General features: G+C 42.1%; 1 protein-coding gene across 1 annotated transcript; it reads left to right on the top strand.

Annotated features, from left to right (window-relative positions):
* The first annotated feature begins 12690 nt into the window (after nt 1-12690).
* LOC102021440 (basic proline-rich protein) lies at nt 12691-16805 on the top strand. The gene is made up of 2 exons (XM_013512446.1): nt 12691-14609; nt 15216-16805. The coding sequence occupies exons 1-2, from the start codon at nt 12777-12779 to the stop codon at nt 16440-16442; spliced, it is 3060 nt and encodes a 1019-aa protein (XP_013367900.1). The 5' UTR covers nt 12691-12776; the 3' UTR covers nt 16443-16805.
* Nucleotides 16806-17105: the final 300 nt, after the last annotated feature.

The following is a 17105-nucleotide window of genomic DNA, read 5'->3' as shown; positions in this document are numbered from 1 at the left end:
TCATATACATGGTCTGTCATTTACTGAAACATCATTATGCAGCACATGGCAGTAACTAAAAGTACTTCAGAGTTGTTTAATACACATTATACTCCTGTGTAAAGACAGGAGCGTGCTTAGTCCTATTTCCTTCTTAACAGCAGTTTACAGAAGAGAGCTCTTTTCCATATACACACTCATTTGAATCTAAAAATCATCCAAGATGCCCTTAGAAGGAAGAAGAATAATTGTTGGTGTCTCGAGGCAGATTGTAATCATGGTTAACAGTAGGTACTTTATAGCATATACTATAAAGTACTTATTATAGTGATTGTGTCTCCCCACTTGAGGGTGAACTCCAGGTGGGAAGAGAGTTCACCTCTATCTTCACTGATTCATCTCCAGAACCAGGAAGACCACCCAAAATATAGTAAGTGCTCAATAAAATGTGTTGAATTAACTTAACATGTATCTGTTACATACACGTATGTTTAAAATAACCTAACATGTATAATTTAATATAGAATATTATATTAAGGTTATATTAAACTATTTATACCCATAAAAGAGTATTCTTAAAATATAAACATACATACATAGTTGTGCATTACTTATTGACAGGGATATATCCTGAGAAATGCACTGTCAGATAATTTCATCATTATGGGAATATCATAGACTGTCCTTATACAAACTAAGACAGCTGCAATGTCATTTGGAGGTATGCATTTATGAGACTACTGTCATATATGGCTCCTGTTGACTGAAACATCACTATACAGAATAGCTGTGTAAGTAATGCACGTGGTCTTCACTCTGCCTAATACTGAAATGTATGCCTGTTAGAACAGTGTCTCTTCTTATGACACCGGCTGCCACACGTGTGTGCAAAGTAAATACACTTTGCCTATGTTTATAAATATCAGTCAGTATGATTTTTCAAAGCAAAGGCTTGCTTCATCATTCTAAACTTTTAGAGAAAACAATTAGCTACTCAAAGGAAATACAGCCATATGTTGTGCGGGTTTTCATATATATGGAAATGTGATATAGATAACAATGTGAATATAAAAGGTCTGAGGAGTTTAAGTAGAATTACACTGTTGCACAGTTCTTATTTACGAACTAGATAGTATTGTTACAGAGTGCCTCGTTAAAGATATATATTGTGATTTGTAGAGCAACCATTAAAAGAAGGTATAAATAAAAAGTCAATACAGGAGACAATGGAGTTCCAAAATAATGATTACTCCTATATGGGAACCAAAAAATAGATGTCACAAGTAGAAAAAAATGACAACATAAGCAAACTACAGTTTTTAATTTTTTATTATTTTATTTTTAAATTTTTTTAGAGATTGAACCCAAGGTCTTTTGCACTGAACTACACACCAAGCCCTTCTACTTCTTTTTTTATTTTAAAGAAAAGAAAAATAAACAATAAAAACAATGGTGTAAAATTACAAAACAAGATTGTAGGAGAGTAACAATGGTTAGTTCATTGCATATTGTTATCTTCAAAGTAGCAAACTACAGTCTTCCCTATCAGTAATTATAGTAAATGTTACTTGAGTATTCAATGAAAAAGGCAAAAATTACTAAATAGATTAAAATCACAGCTGGAATGTAATGATGAATTTTGTACACTCATTTACCTAGGTCATGGGGTACTCAGATATTTGGTCATATATTGCCCGAGTGCAACAAAGAAGCAAAACCTCCCTTGGTACCAGCACTCTGCCTGTCTGGTGAAATTCCACCTGAGACACTCACAGACTCAAACTGAAATTCAGCCTTCCGGGGTCTTGAGCGTGTCTACTTTTGACCAGAACTACACACACACTTTCCAGGTTCTTAGCTCTGCCAACTCATACTGAGACTGAAACAGTGGCTGTTCTGGGCCTCCAGCTGAATGCCAATGGCCATGCAGATTTTGGGACTTGTTAGCTTTCATAATTTCATGATTTAATTCTTTATAATAAATTTGTATCTACCCCTCCCCCTCTTCTTCCTCTTCCACTTCCTGCTTCTCCTCCTACTCCTCTTCCTCTTCCTTCTCTTTCTTTCTGTGGTGCTCCTCAAATTGTGATGCTGTTACATCCTGATAATAAATTGCAAACTGAAAGTATTTTAAGTTTAAAAGTGTGTTTCATTCACTTCACCTCCCACACATCACAGCTTAGCCTATATATCAGGCTCAGGACTTTAACCTAGCCTATGCTTGGGCAATATCATCCAACACAAGGTCTACTTTACAATAAAGTGTTGAACATCTCATGTACACACACAGACGGGTGTTTTACACACATGACAAGATACAGATACTCACAACACAATCCCCCCAAGTGCTGGCAACACAGTACTGCAGAGAATCAGCTGTCTCCATGATCTCATGGCAGACTGGCAGGTACAATTCACTGCCACTACCTAGCACTGGGGGAGAATATCATTAGCTCATTACTAACCCAGGAAAAGGCCAAACTTCCAAATATGGTTTCTACTGAATGTATATCACGTTTTCCCATAATTAAAATTATCAGTCAGTCAACTACCATATGTATATAAAGCTGACTTGGACAGCTTGAGTGTTAGAAAGATTCAAGTAAACAAAGTGCATAATTATGAAGCTTAAAGAGCCAGTGTGTCTTTCTTAGTGTTGTGCTGAGTAGATCTCACAAGACGTAGCAGAGATAATGAGGCCATTTTGTAAGAATCCATAGGTCAGTCCCATTCAACCCAGCTATCCCCCTGCTTGGTATTTTCCCAGAAGATCTAAAAACATCATATCACAGTGATGTATGTGCACCCATGTTTATAGCAGCACAATTTGTAATTGCTAAAATGTGGAAGCAACCCAAATGTCCATCCACTGAGGATTCGATAAGAAAATTGTGGTACTTTTATATAATGGAATATTACTCAGCTGTAAAGAAAGATAAACTCGAGGCTTTTATAGGCAAATGGTCACAACTAGAGACCATACTCATAAGCGAAATAAATCAAACATACATGTGCAAGCACCACATTGTTTCTCTAGTGTAAAGCCTGAAAGAGTTAATTTAATCTAGGAGATATGATAGACATTGAGAATTGATAGGAAAGAACTCATAGGTAAAGGATAACTGGGATATGGGAAAAGATAAGGGAAAGAAGGAGAAAGTTTGTATATATGTATATGCAGGATAGTTAACACGGGTGTTCTACTGTCCTGTATTTCCTTGCTGAAAGAAACTGTCAGTGAGGCATTGGTTGATTAGCTTTGTATGTCTATATGTGTTTTCATGAGAAACTACATTTAAGATATCAATATGTAATACAATAAGCATTGTTAATTCCCTACCACTCTGTTTGTAACTCTGTAATGTCTGTACTGATCCTATGCTATTTTGTAAAATGTTGTCCGTCTGTTAGTATTTTCCTCCTTTAATTTCTAAAATAAAAAAAAAGACATACTCAGAAAATAGTATGCACAACCTAATAAAAGACTCATATTAAGTTAATAAGCCAACTAAATAAGAGAAGTAGGCAAATTCATAAACATATTTAGATATTTATCACATTTATCTGAATATTTGATAGAGTAAACAGATAATCAGTAAGGATATAGAAGATATGAACAATATACTCAGCCAACTACACATAAGTGAACGTTATAAAGATATTTCACACCATAAAAATACATTTTACATTCAAGCACACACAGACAAAATGTTTGGAAACTGAACAACAAAATTAAAGATAGCCTATGAGTTAAAGAAGAAATCACAAATGCTATAAAATATTCTGATATAAATGATAAAAGCAAACCATACTAAATTGGAAAACTTTTCTGAAGTAATAAAGCTTTCAAATTACTTTTGAATATCAATACTAAAGAAGAGGAAATATTTAAAATCAATTACCTAAGCTTTTACATTAAGAATCTAGGAAAGGAACAAATCAATATCAAAGTAAATTTAAAGTAAACAGGAGAAAAAGAACTGAAATAATTTAAATAGGAAACAGAGAATCTTAAAGAAAAAGTTTTTTCTTTGAAAAGAAGAAAAATCCTGGTAAGCATCATACATGCTTATGAAAAATAATGAACAGGACACACACACACACAGAGAGAGAGAGAGAGAGAGAGAGAGAGAGAGAGAGAGAGAGAGAGAGTGACAGAGAGGCAATGAGCTGATCAGAATGCAAGAGGAATGATAACAAGAAATATACAGACATTAAAAGGATGATAGAGGTTTTGTTATCTTTTTTCTCTAATGAAATAAAATTATTAACTTTTAAGTTGTTTAACAATTAAGAGATTGTTAACTGTTTAACAAAGGGGGGGTGAAGCGTGGTGTAGTTGCACAAGCCTGTAATCTCTGCGCTCTCTGAGGCTGAGGTAAGAGGACAGCAGGATCAAGACATGCTCTGGCAGTTTAGAAACCAAGCGAAACCCTGTCTCAAAATAAAACATTAAAAGTACTGATTTTTAGCTCTGTGAAAAGTCCCTAGTTCAGTCCCTAGAGTCACAATGACAGTGAGAGAGAGAAAGAGAGAAAGAGACAGAGAGAGACAGAGAGAGACAGAGAGAGACAGAGAGAGAGCCGGAGAGGGACAGAGAGACAGAAAGAGACAGAGAGACAGAGAGAGACAGAGAGAGACAGAGAGAGACAGAGAGAGAGCCAGAGAGGGACAGAGAGACAGAGAGAGACAGAGACAGACAGAGACAGAGACAGAGAGACAGAGAGAGACAGAGAGAGAGAGACAGAGAGAGAGTCAGAGAGAGAGAGAGAGAGAGCCAGAGAGAGACAGACAGAGACAGACAGAGACAGACAGAGAGACAGAGAGAGACAGAGAGAGAGAAAATTTATGTAATTAAAGGAAATGGAAAAAATCTTTAAAAGCAGACTTTTTCCAAACTAGCAAGTGAGGAATTAATCAGAAAAAATATGAATGATATGATTTCTGTTAAAACCAGTGGAAAGATGAAAAGCTAAGAAAGAGTTGAGAAAACATTCAAAGAAGATATAAAAATGTCTTTAATGTATAAAAAAGTGCCATCATTACCCAGTAGAAAATAAAAATGAAAATCACAAGTGACAGATCCAGATCTTATAACAGATTGGTGCTTAAATACAAAGAACATGCAAATCAACACATAAGCTGGGTATGGTTGTTCAAGCCTGGAATCCTTGCCCCCAGGAAGCTGAAGCAGGAGGATTACAAGTTTAAGCTCAGTCTGGGGAACTTGGCGAGACTGTCTCAAAATAAATTTTAAAAAAAAGGTTGAGGAAGTAGCTCAGTGGGAAAGCTCTGGATTCAATCCTCAATAATGAAAAAAAAATCACAAATTAGAAACAAGCAATCAAATTACAAAATTAGTCAAAGAATTGATCATATACCTACTAAAGAAAAAAATACATATGAATTGTATAAAAAGATTCTCAGCTTCATTGATCAATTGTAAATTAAAGAAACAAAATACTGCTATGCACCCACTGGAATGGCTAATGTCCAAAACACTGGCTAAAATCCAAAGCACTCACAGCAGAAAATGCTTTCAAAAATATGGAGCAGTGACAACTCTCACTCTTTGTGAGAATGGCAAATGTTATACACAGTGTGGAAGACAGTTTTGTCAGGTTTTTACAGAAGTAAATACATCCTTACCATACGATCTAGCAATATGCTCCTTCATATTTACCCACATGAATTGAAAACTTACGCTCACACAAATCCTTACAGAAGTGTTTAGAGTAGCTTTAGACATAATTTCCAAAGCTTAGAACCATCAAAATATCTTTCAAAAGGTGAAAGAAACAAGCTGAAACATACACATAATAGAATATTATATGGCAACAGAAAAAAACTAGAAAGAAATTAGGAACCTGCAAGTGAATCTTCCATTCAGTTTTATTCATAATTGTCAAAACTTGACAGCAACCAAGATATCCTTTGGTAGGTGGATAAACATGAAGAAATAATTTTTCAGCATTAAAAAGAGTACCAAACTAGGAAAAGAGACGTAGGAAAATACAAATTAATACAAGTAATACAATTATGTATCTTTATTGATATAATAATATATAATGCATTTGTTATATAATATAATTAAATGAATTTAATATATTAATAATCAACCACATATTTTCATTTCTTCTATTTCTTTGGCTATGTACATACTTTATGATACAAATGCAGTAGTCTTCCTCTTCCATAGGGGATGTGTTCCAAAATTCCTAATGGATACGTGTAACCATGGATATTACCAACTGCATGTATGTATATACTATGTTATTGCCTACACCTATATATGTAGGATAAAGTTTAATATGTCAGTTAGGTACAGTAAGAGATTATCAACAAGCCAGGTGTAAGGGCTCATGCCTGAATTCCCAGCATCTAGGAGCCGGGAACAGGAGCATCTTAAGTTTGAGAGCAACTTAGGTTATACAGTGAGTTCAAAGCCAGCCTGGACCTCATAGATCTTTTCCAAATGAGAAGGGAAGTAAAAGATGGAAAAGGGTAAAGTGTCGCAGAATGACTTAAGATCTATTGTGTATGTTCACCAACCTCAAACATGTACTAATAAAAATAATAAAAATATCCTATCTATCAAAAAGAATGAAAAGTAAAGACCAGATTGATTAACAATAAAAAGAAATAATTCTGACACTATATTGTGATTAAATGACTAGGAATTTTGAGGAGCACAATTATGTAGAATAAGAGATATTTAAATGCAAACACTGCAATACCATGACAGCTACTGAGGGACTAAGAAGTCCCTCAGTAGTATGGACTACATGGATACGCTGGACACAAGCGTCACTCACAGAGTGAGGGGTGTTGTGACCTTTCACTGAGACACCCAGTATGGAAAGCAGTTTAAAGGAAAATTTTCAAAATTTCTGTAATTTTCCATTTAATGCTTTTGGAACATGACTGGTCATAATTAACTGAAACTAGGAAAATGAAAGCAAAGATACGGGGGATATTATATCTGACATTCTGCAAAGGGCAAATCTGTGGAGATAGCAAAAAGATCAATAGTGTCCAGGAATTAGGGGAAGAGAGCGGATGAAAGTGCCAAGCATAATAAATTTTATATCACTATTTCCCAACTATTAGACATGAGTTGTTTAGAGATCATTTAAAATATGTTGAAAGATTTGCATGGGCTATAAACAAATCTTATAGCACTTTGTAAAAGGGGCTTCAGCACCCTTGGGATCTTTGTATCTAGTGGTGAGGTTCTGAACCAGCCCCCCTCGATGCTATTGTAAGTGAAATAAGCCAGGCACAGGAAGACAGAAATGCCATGTTCTATAACCCGACAGTGCTGGGCACATGGCATTAAGCATTGTCAAACTCACAGGATTGTGGAACACCGAGAGTGAAATCTAATGTGAACTATGGATTTGGATTATGGTGATGTTTCAGCATAGGCTCCTCGGTGGCAGCAAATGCATTGCTCTAGTGGGTGAGATTCACAGTGTGAGAAGTTGTACCTGGGTTGAGAGGGAAGCAGGGAATACGCTGTATAAAAACTCTGCGCTGTCAGCCTAATTCAGCTTTGATCCTAATGCTGCTCGAAAACAATACAGCCTATTTTTTAAAAAATAAGTGAGCTAAAAAGGACAAAAAAAAAAAAAAGAGAAATCTGAAAATTTTATTGCTGAGTGAAGAGAAGGAGGGGGTAGGATAAAATAGAATTCTCATATTTGCTAATTGGAGAGCACAATTTTATACCAGCACTTCATATTCACTGGAGTGACCAAATCTAAAGAATTAATAATACCTCAACATTTTCAATGTTGTTAAGTATCTGGAACTCTCTTGTCTTTGCCATACCACCCTGAACACGCCCGATCTTATCTGGAATTCTCTTATATTCTGAGAATGTAAAATGCCCTAGCCTAACTATGGAGAGCTGCCACAGTTTCTTATAAACAAACATTTCCCTATGATCCAGCCATTTAACCCTAGTCAGTTACCTAAGATAAATGAAAACATATGTTCACAAAGACTTGCAAAAGAATTTTCAAGACAAGCATATTTTCATTTTATCACCAAGTTGTAGTTATAGCAAATGTCAAAAGGGAGCAGATAAATTGTGGAGTATTAAACAGAATCAAAAGACCAGAATTATAATACATATAAAATGTTTACATCTCAAAAACATAGAACAAAGACTCTAAGACAGAGAAAAACTAGTCTATTAAAAACTAGACTTTAAGACCGGGCATGGTGGCACATGCCTGTAATTCCAGCACTCCGGAGGCTGAGGCAGGAGAATTGTAGTGAGTATGAGATCAGCCTGGGCTACAAAATGAGCCCAAGGTCAGCTTGAACTGCATAGCGAGACCTGTCTCAAAAAGCCAAAAAAATAAAAGAATAAAAAAAAATTTAAAACTGTACTCTAACCAGTATTTCATAAAAGAATCTTAAAATTTCAAAGAAGATATTAAAATGTCTTTAATATATAAACATGTGCTCATCATTAACCATTGTGAAAATAAAAACGAAATTCTGATTGTATTTAATGAAATTCAAGAACAGGCAAAACAAATCAATGGAGAGAAATTGCAAAGTGTTTGCCTTTTAATTTTTTTAAGGCAGACTTTCACTATGCAGCATAGGCTGGCCCTGAACTTGCTTATGTAGTACAGAATGGTCTTGAATTCATGTTGATCCCCTGCCTCAGCCTCCTGAGTGCTGGGATTACAGATGCGCACCACCATGCCCAGCATAAAAAGTGTTTGCTTTTGAAGGTAGAAAAATTAAGTAAAAAGGCAAACAAGAACTTTCTTCTAAAACAAAAATATCATTTATTTCCTTCTGAGTGTTGGTTACTTGATGATAAATCTCATTAAAATGAATACTTAAATTTGTGGATTGTATTGTATGTTAGTACATCTAAAATTTTTAAAAGGTATTGGATGCACTGGGATAATGGTAAATAATGATGCCTTTGACAAGAAGCAGATGAGGTTTTAAATACAAATTCTGCTATCTCTTGCCAAATTTTAAATGAATTAATTAATCTTCTGAGCCTTAATTCTTGACATGTAAAATAAGAGCAAACATTTAAGGACTTTGTGAAGAATTAATAATTAGCATAGGTAAAAATCCAAAGATAGTATTTTATTGAATAATTAGTATTTAATAAATATCACTTTTATTATTTCAATGAGGTAGCAACCCTAGTAATTGACAAAGGTTGAATGCCTGGGTCAGGGGGTAAATGTTTATTTATAAGAAACCATGGCAACTCTCCGTAGTTAGGTTAGGTCCTTTGACATTCTCAGAATAGCCAAGAATTCCAGATACTTAACAACTTTGAAAAGTTTTCGGTATTATTAATCCTTTAGATTTTGTCATTCCAGTGAATGTGAAACACTGTTGCAAAATGCCTTTTTCAAATACCTTTTATGTCCGTTATCTCCTGTCCTTTGTTTATTTTCCTGCTCAGGCTGTGGGCAGAGCACTTAGGAATCTTACACAGCTTTGGGTTTTTTTTTCCTTTCACTGGCACAAGCAGCATATCAGCTCTACGACATTTGTGCTGCAAGCAGAAGGGAGCACTTCATCATTTGCTTCAGGTATGATCAATATGGGTTTTAGACAATGCATCAATAGCACCTTATTGTAGTGAAAATATCACATGAGTATCTCAAAGTGATAAAAGAATAAGATCCTGCATCAGATTTTTTCGCTGTAGATTTATATATGGCACAGAGCTGGGCATCTAATGCATGTTTACCGAAAGGTGTTTCATAAATAAGTGATTTTACAATTATGAAAACTGTAACTGCTTATTTTATTCACTTACAAGCATTTGCAGCAAGTCTAACAGGTAGGTAGGAATGAAGGAGAGGCAGTCTGTGATAATACTATACTTTCCCTGAACAGCTCCTGACGGCTCACTCTGAACCCAGATGTGAGAGTGAACAAAATCGGGCTCCAGTCACCCGTTTTTCTTCTCTACCTGTGACAGCATTTTAAGCAATCTTTCCCCCAATGCTTTCCGATTATTTCCCTTCTATTATATATTGATATAAGTCCCCGAGAGTCTTTTCTAATCAGGATGCAGACTTATGCCAGCACTCCACAAACATTTTGTGTTTATTCCCCTCTTTGTTTCTTATTTTTTTTTATTTTTTTATTTTTTAATTTTTTTTTTTTTTAAGGATAAAAGGAGGGAAACATTAACAGACAGCTGTTTCATACAGAAGCAAGGAGAGTAAATTGTGACAATACGTGGCTCTAAAGTTCTGAGGAGAATGAGGAGTTCTATGCCCACAGGGGGGATGCATGCTTTGGAAGCTGGCAGATTTTATGATAAGAAAAAGAATTTAGGGAGACCTATCTAGAATTGTAGTCTAAATGTCTCTCTACACGCAGGACATACTCGGTTTTGCTATTTTTAAAGTGGCAAGTTGCCATAAAGGGGTTGCATGTCCCTTGAATCACCAGGGGATCTGATATTAGAGGTAAATAATTTATACATATTAAAATTGAGTCTCTCATCAAGAGCCAGGGGTCTGGCAGCACTGACAGCCTAAAATGAGGAAATGTATTTTCCAGCTAGGATAAACTCAATGCACCCACATTTACTAGCCCCTCCTGAATGACTGAGTACTTAATCCCAGATTTTTCTCTTCTAATTAAAGAATACTACCATGGAGTGGGAAAGGTGCTGATTGCGAGTTGCTCACCTTTCATTTCTAATTACACCTATATAGGTTCTTTTGTTTCCCTGAATAATTCCTAGTCCTTTCTTTACAGCTTCTGTGTTGCCTGTTGACACAATATGGGGGTGTTTTATGGAAGGGTTTTGGTGGGAGTGGACATCATGCAGCGGTACTATTCATTAAGGTTCAATACCAGAGGGGATAACAGGTCCTACTGGTAGTCATTTACGCTGTGGGATGACCCACAGCCTGGTGGACTGAATGCCAAACCTGTCACAATTATGATTAGTGGGAGAGCTTAATCTCTGATTTGCATATACATTTGTATCAGAGCAGGAAAAAATATCCTTTAGTGAGAGTTGAAATGCCACAGTTTGAAAAAATGAACTGCTTTTCCTGAAACTGTGCTCAGTCTGAAAGGACTATTTGGCAGAGTTGATAATATGGGCACATGAAGGTTATGAGTTTAAGAGTTGGTCCCATTCCAAGGGCTCCTATACGGCTCTGGGCTGTGAACCCAAGAGGAGGGTGGCATGATGGCACTCATTCTACAGGAGCAGCTTTCTGTGCTCTGTGCCCCATGCTCTGCAGTGGACAGCCTTCTATAGGTAGGAACAGGAGACGCATTACCTGAGGCACCCTAAAAAGGCACTTGTCTATGCAAGGAAGAGGTTTCTGGAGTAACAAGTACCCTCTGAAACCTCAGCTAGAATTCTCCTCTCATGATTTAAGTCATAGTACCATTGGGACTGTGTACACTCCTTCTTTAGAGGTCCATAAATTACCAAATTTGAGGACCCTGGTGAAGGGATAACTTAGGAGCAGTGGGCTATAGCCTACATCATCCTGGTCTGCCCTCTTGTGGCATCTTCTTGCTAATGCCGGATTGTCGCCTTAGTCTGCAAACAGGCTCTTCCACATACAACACCCTTGATATTTATTACTTTGTATATTTCCAGAAATCTGTGCAACAAAACTGGGATTTCTAACTCTCTTCAGGCAAAAAGCAGTCCTGTTACTGAGTAATTTTAAAGTCTCCTGCTTTGTCTGTAAATGCATCCTATGTCTCATTTTAACACTTGTATTTTACACATGAGAATTTCCAGTAATTTTGCCTTTTATTCTTCATCTATTTTTCATACACATGTATGAAAATAAGAGCTATATTTATAGAGATGTATTTATGTGTCTCTTTATTGTAGAAAACATCTTTGGTTTTCATTCTAAAAATTTTTTTCTAGCTCACTCCCTTCATCTCAGCTATTTCACAAACATTATCCCCTTGTTATAAAGCCTGCGTTGCAGTGATTTCTGACACACCTTTAATGTCCAAGATTTCTTCCCTCTCCTCTCTGCTCTTTGCCGTGCACTTTTTCTGCCTGTCTTTAAAATGCCTGGATCCTTGCAGACATGTGTCAGGAGTTTTCCTCTAAGCACACTTCTTCTGCCAGCACACTCGCTCTCACAGCTCTGTTTTTGTAAATACCAGCCAGACCAGACTCTGGCTCAGCTGTCTCCTGGCCACGCTGTGAGAGTCTGGATGGTGAATCTCTGGTATCTGTTCTCATTCCACTCAAAGCTTATCTATCTCTCTGCCTATATCCCAGCAACTTCTTACTCTCCAAGGCACAGACCTGCATGCTTTCCCCATCTTTTTACCCCTGCACTGAATTATCAAAGCGCTCTCCTCCAGCCCCCAGCCTCTCTTACGTCAGTGCCTTCGTATCTGAGCACAGACCACACCACCTCCCCCCTTCTGAGTTCCTTCCTTGCTGCCAGTGGGCTGTGCTCACTCCGATTACAACACAGGGGTTTTTCTAACACATAAATCTTAGCCTGTCAGTGCTGGGAGGCTGTGCCTGAGGAGGAGCTGTTCTGGGGGCTGGGACCAGCTTTGGTGGACGCCCCTCTGCAGCATCCACTTGCGGTGGTCGGGGGCGTGGCTGACTGAGCCCCCTCCCCCTCTGCTTACTGCAGAGAGCTGCGGGCGGCAGGAGCCGCTCACTTCCTATTCAGCCTTCAGCCGGGAGGGAGCTCAGCCACGTAGGCATTCTCTGCTCTCTGGAGGAAACGGCCCGCAGCTGTCGGAGGACGAGAACCACCAGCTGTCAGCCAAGGGACATGTCGCAGCTAAGTAAGAACCTGGGTGATTCCAGCCCTCCCGCAGAGGCCCCCAAGCCGCCTGTCTATAGCCGCCCCACGGTTCTGATGCGTGCCCCGCCTGCCTCCTCCCGGGCTCCTCCGGTCCCTTGGGATCCTCCTCCAATGGACTTGCAGGCAGCATCCCTGGCGGCTTGGCAGGCACCCCAGCCTGCCTGGGAGGCTCCACAGGGCCAGCTGCCAGCCCCAGTGGCTCCACTGGCCCAGCCTCCTGCCCTTGGGGGTTTGGTCCAGGCTCCCCCTCCGGGGGGTCCGATGGGCAAGCCTCCGACTCCTGGAGTCCTGATGCTTCAACCTCCGCCTCCTCCAGGAGCCCCGATGCCCCAGCCTCCCACCCCGGGAGCCCTGATGGTGCATCCTTCAGCTTCTGGAAACCCCATAGCCCACCCTCCTCCTCCGGGGACCCCAATGTCCCACCCTCCTCCTCCTGGGACCCCAATGGCTCATCCTCCTCCTCCTGGGACCCCGATGGCCCACCCTCCTCCTCCGGGGACCCCGATGGCCCACCCTCCTCCTCCTGGGACCCCAATGGCTCATCCTCCTCCTCCTGGGACCCCGATGGTGCATCCCCCCCCTCCGGGGACCCCGATGGCGCACCCCCCCACACCGGGGACTCCGATGGCACATCCTCCACCGCCGGGGACACCGATGGCCCAGCCTCCAGCTCCAGGAGTCCTGATGGCCCAGCCGTTGACACCGGGAGTCCTGATGGTCCGGCCACCACCTGCTCCACCTGCTCCACCTGCTCCACCTGCTCCACCTGCTCCACCTGCTCCGATGGTCCAGCCTCTACCTCCAGCTGCTTTGATGACCCAGCCTCCACCTTCTGCAGTCCCGATGCCAAAGCCTCCAGCTCCTGGTGTCCTGATGATGCATCCTTCGTGTTCAGGAGTGCCGATCACCCATCCTCCGGTCTCAGGAGCACCAATGGCTCAACCAGTGGCACCTCCTGCTCAGCCTATGGCATCCTGGGCCCCGCAGGGTCAGCCTCTGATCCTGCAAATCCAGTCGCAGGTCTTAAGGGCACCTCCACAGGTTCCCCAGGTGCCGCAACCCCCCCAGGTGCAGCTGGCCACAACCCCAGGCTGGCAAGCCACCTCAACAGGATGGCAGGCCCCTCTCCAAGGCTGGCAGGCCACACCCTTGACCTGGAAGACCACACAGGTCACTTGGCAGGCGCCCACGATAGCCTGGCAGGCGCCACCACCCATCCGCCAAGTGCCCCCACCCATCCGCCCGGGCCCACCACCCATCCGTCCTGGCCCCCCTCCTGTGGCACGTCAAGGCCCACCTATGATCCGCCAGGCACCACCTGTCATCCGCCAGGCACCACCTGTGATTCGTCAGGCACCGCCGCTGATCCGCCAGGCACCTCCACCCATCCGGTCGGCACCACAGGTCTTGGCTTCGCAGCCACAGATCTGGCAAGCCCTGCCACCCCCACCTCCACTGCGGCAGGCCCCGCAGGCTCGGCTGCTGGCCCCGCAGGTGCAGGGAGCTCCGCAGGTGCCTACGGCACCAATAGTTACGCAGGTACCTGCGGTGCCACCCGCAGGCCCGCAGGTGCCCCAGCCAGTGCTGCCGAGCCCGCTGTCTGTCCCACTGCCTGCGCCACTGCGTGCCCCGCAGGCTGCTCCACAGGCTGCACCACAGGCTTCCCAGCAGGCTGTGCGCTGCCCATCGATCATCTGGCAGGCTCCCAAAGGCCAACCCCCAGTGCCACATGAGCTGCCGACATCGATGGAGTTTCAGGAGGTGCAGCAGTCCCAGGCGCTAGCCTGGCAGGCCCCAAAGGTACCCACTCACACCTGGCAGCCCCTGCCTGCCCAGGAGGCCCAGGGGCAGCCCACCCGAATGGTCCAGCTGGAGCAGCAGCCCTTTCAGGGGGCTTTGGCCTCCCAAAAAGGCCTGCAAACTCAGCTACCCACCCACCAGGCCAAGCCCACGGGCCCGCAGGCAGAAATGCCGGCAGTGCAACTCCAGCCTTGCTGGCAAGGGCCACCTCCCATCTTGCAGGCCCAGCCAGGAGCCCCCCTAGGAGGGGCAAATTTTCCCAGGGGCCAGGCTAGATCACACATGATTCCATCAGGAGAATGCAGGGCCTTTTCTTCAGAACCTAAGCGTTCTTCTAAAGAACGCAGGACCTCTACAAAGGAGAAAAAGGGCCCTTCAAAGGACCGTGTGATTTTTGCTGGCACCTTCTGTGCTCCAAGGGCAATGTCAGCTTCCAGGGCATACCTGCCAAATGCCTGGAAAAACTTGCCTGCCACATCAGATACCTTTTCTGCCACCTCGAGGGTGTTTCCGTCTACCTCCCATTTTCAGCCTGCCTCTTCTCATGCCTTTAAAGGCCCATCTGCCATCTCAGAGAGCCCAAAGTCACTGCCACTTGTTCCGCAGGATCCATATGCCTGCGCAGAGGCTCTGCCTGCAGTTCCATGGGTTCCACAGCCTAATGCGAATGTCTCAAAGTCATCCAAGGCTGTACCCCACATCCTGATGGCTACAGCAGCTCCTCCTCAGGCAACTGCCACTGCTCCAGGGGCCTCCAGTGTTGTTGACCCACCACGTCGCTCAGGCAAAGTCACCCGGAAGAAGAAGCACCTGGGACCTGAAGAAGGCAACAGGCACAGCATGACCTCACAAGACTGGCAGGGCTCCTGGCAATGGGAAAATGTTAGTCTGAGTGACTGGGAGATCCCGAGCTCTGTCCAGGTTGTGGGGGACTGGGAATGCCTGAGGACTTCCTATAGTCTGAATGGCTGGGAGGGTCCTAGTGTCTCCAGGGTTCTGAGTGGCTGGGAAGGGCCCAGCACATCCTGGGCACTGAATGCCTGGGAAGGCCCAAGCACCTCAAGGGGCCTGGGTCACTCTGAAGGCTCAGGTGGCCTTCAGCCCTTCATTGTCTCTGAGGTCCCATGTCTCTCCCACAGATGCAGGGCCAACCAAGAGGACCCAAGGGGAGAGACTCAGCAGTCGTCTCTGTTAGATGAGAGAGCACATGCACTGGTGCAATTTCTCTTGGTCAGGGACCAAGCCAAGGTGCCGATCCCACGCTCAGAAATGGTGAATGTCGTCATCCGAGAGTATAAAGATGAGTGCCTACATATCATCGTCCGTGCCAACACAAAACTAGACTGCAATTTTGGTTGTCAATTGAAGAAAATTGATACCAAAACTCACTCTTACATTATCATCAGCAAGCTGGGACACCCTCAATGTGATTTGCTGGTATCCTTCACTGACAAACCCAAGTTTGAACTCCTGATGGTGGTACTGAGTCTGATCTTTCTGAAAGGCAAATGTGTCAGGGAAAATCTGATCTTTAATTTTCTGTTCAGGTTAGGGTTGGATGTCCGGGAGACAAATGTTTTCTCTGGAAACCCGAAGAAGCTCATCACTGAAGTGTTTGTCAGGCCCAGGTATCTAGAATACAGGCCCCTCCCTTGCTCTGAACCAGCAGAATATGAGTTGTTTTGGGGACCCCAAGCTTTCCTGGAAACCAGCAAGATTCTTGTCCTGAGGTGTTTTGCTAAATTTCATAAAAGAGCTCCTTGGTGCTGGTCATTCCATTATTTTGAAGCACTGGCAGAGTTTAAGTCTGAGGACTCAGATGAGGATGTCTGATGCCAGTGATGACTCTGATGAACTGACCAGCAGGCCCCCTCCCCACTAATAGGTGTTATAGTAATTTTGTTCCTTTGGGTCCCCGGCCAGAGGCCACTGACAGGGTGTGGGCACATTTTGTTTCTGGTGTTTTTGTTTCAGTTCTGTATGTGTGTACATTTGAATTTTAAATCTGGTTTTGTATCTGGCAAAGCTTTGTATATTTTCAAGTGGTGTTGATTTCAACTGGCTACTGTTTTCTTGGTATTCTGGTACCTGTATCTTTAAGTGAGATTTGTGATTCTCTGTTTTGTGTTCCAGTTGTTATTTTCTGGTATCAGAATTGTGCTGGCTTTGTGAATCAATCTGACAAGCTATTACTGTTATTCTGGTACAATTTATGTAAAATTATAATAAGTTGTTCTTTGGTAGTTTAAATGACTCAACAGTGGAAACTGTCTGCAAGAGAGTAAAGATCTATCTATCTATATATCTATATCTATATCTATATATAAATATACTTTCAGCATAACATGGAAGTATTTGTCTTCATTCTAATTTTTCCCTTAAAGTTTGGGTGCCAAGTCTACCACACGCACTGAATAGACACGGGCACCAAGATTACTATTAGGATAGTAAAAAGTGTGGTGACAGCACTGCTTTCTAAGGAGAGTACTCCACTCA

Source organism: Chinchilla lanigera, unplaced genomic scaffold, assembly GCF_000276665.1.
Source record: "Chinchilla lanigera isolate Chin_1 unplaced genomic scaffold, ChiLan1.0 scaffold00015, whole genome shotgun sequence".
Lineage (NCBI taxonomy): Eukaryota > Metazoa > Chordata > Mammalia > Rodentia > Chinchillidae > Chinchilla > Chinchilla lanigera.
The sequence above is the reverse complement of the archived record's forward strand: the minus strand, read 5'-3'. Positions and strand labels throughout refer to the sequence as shown.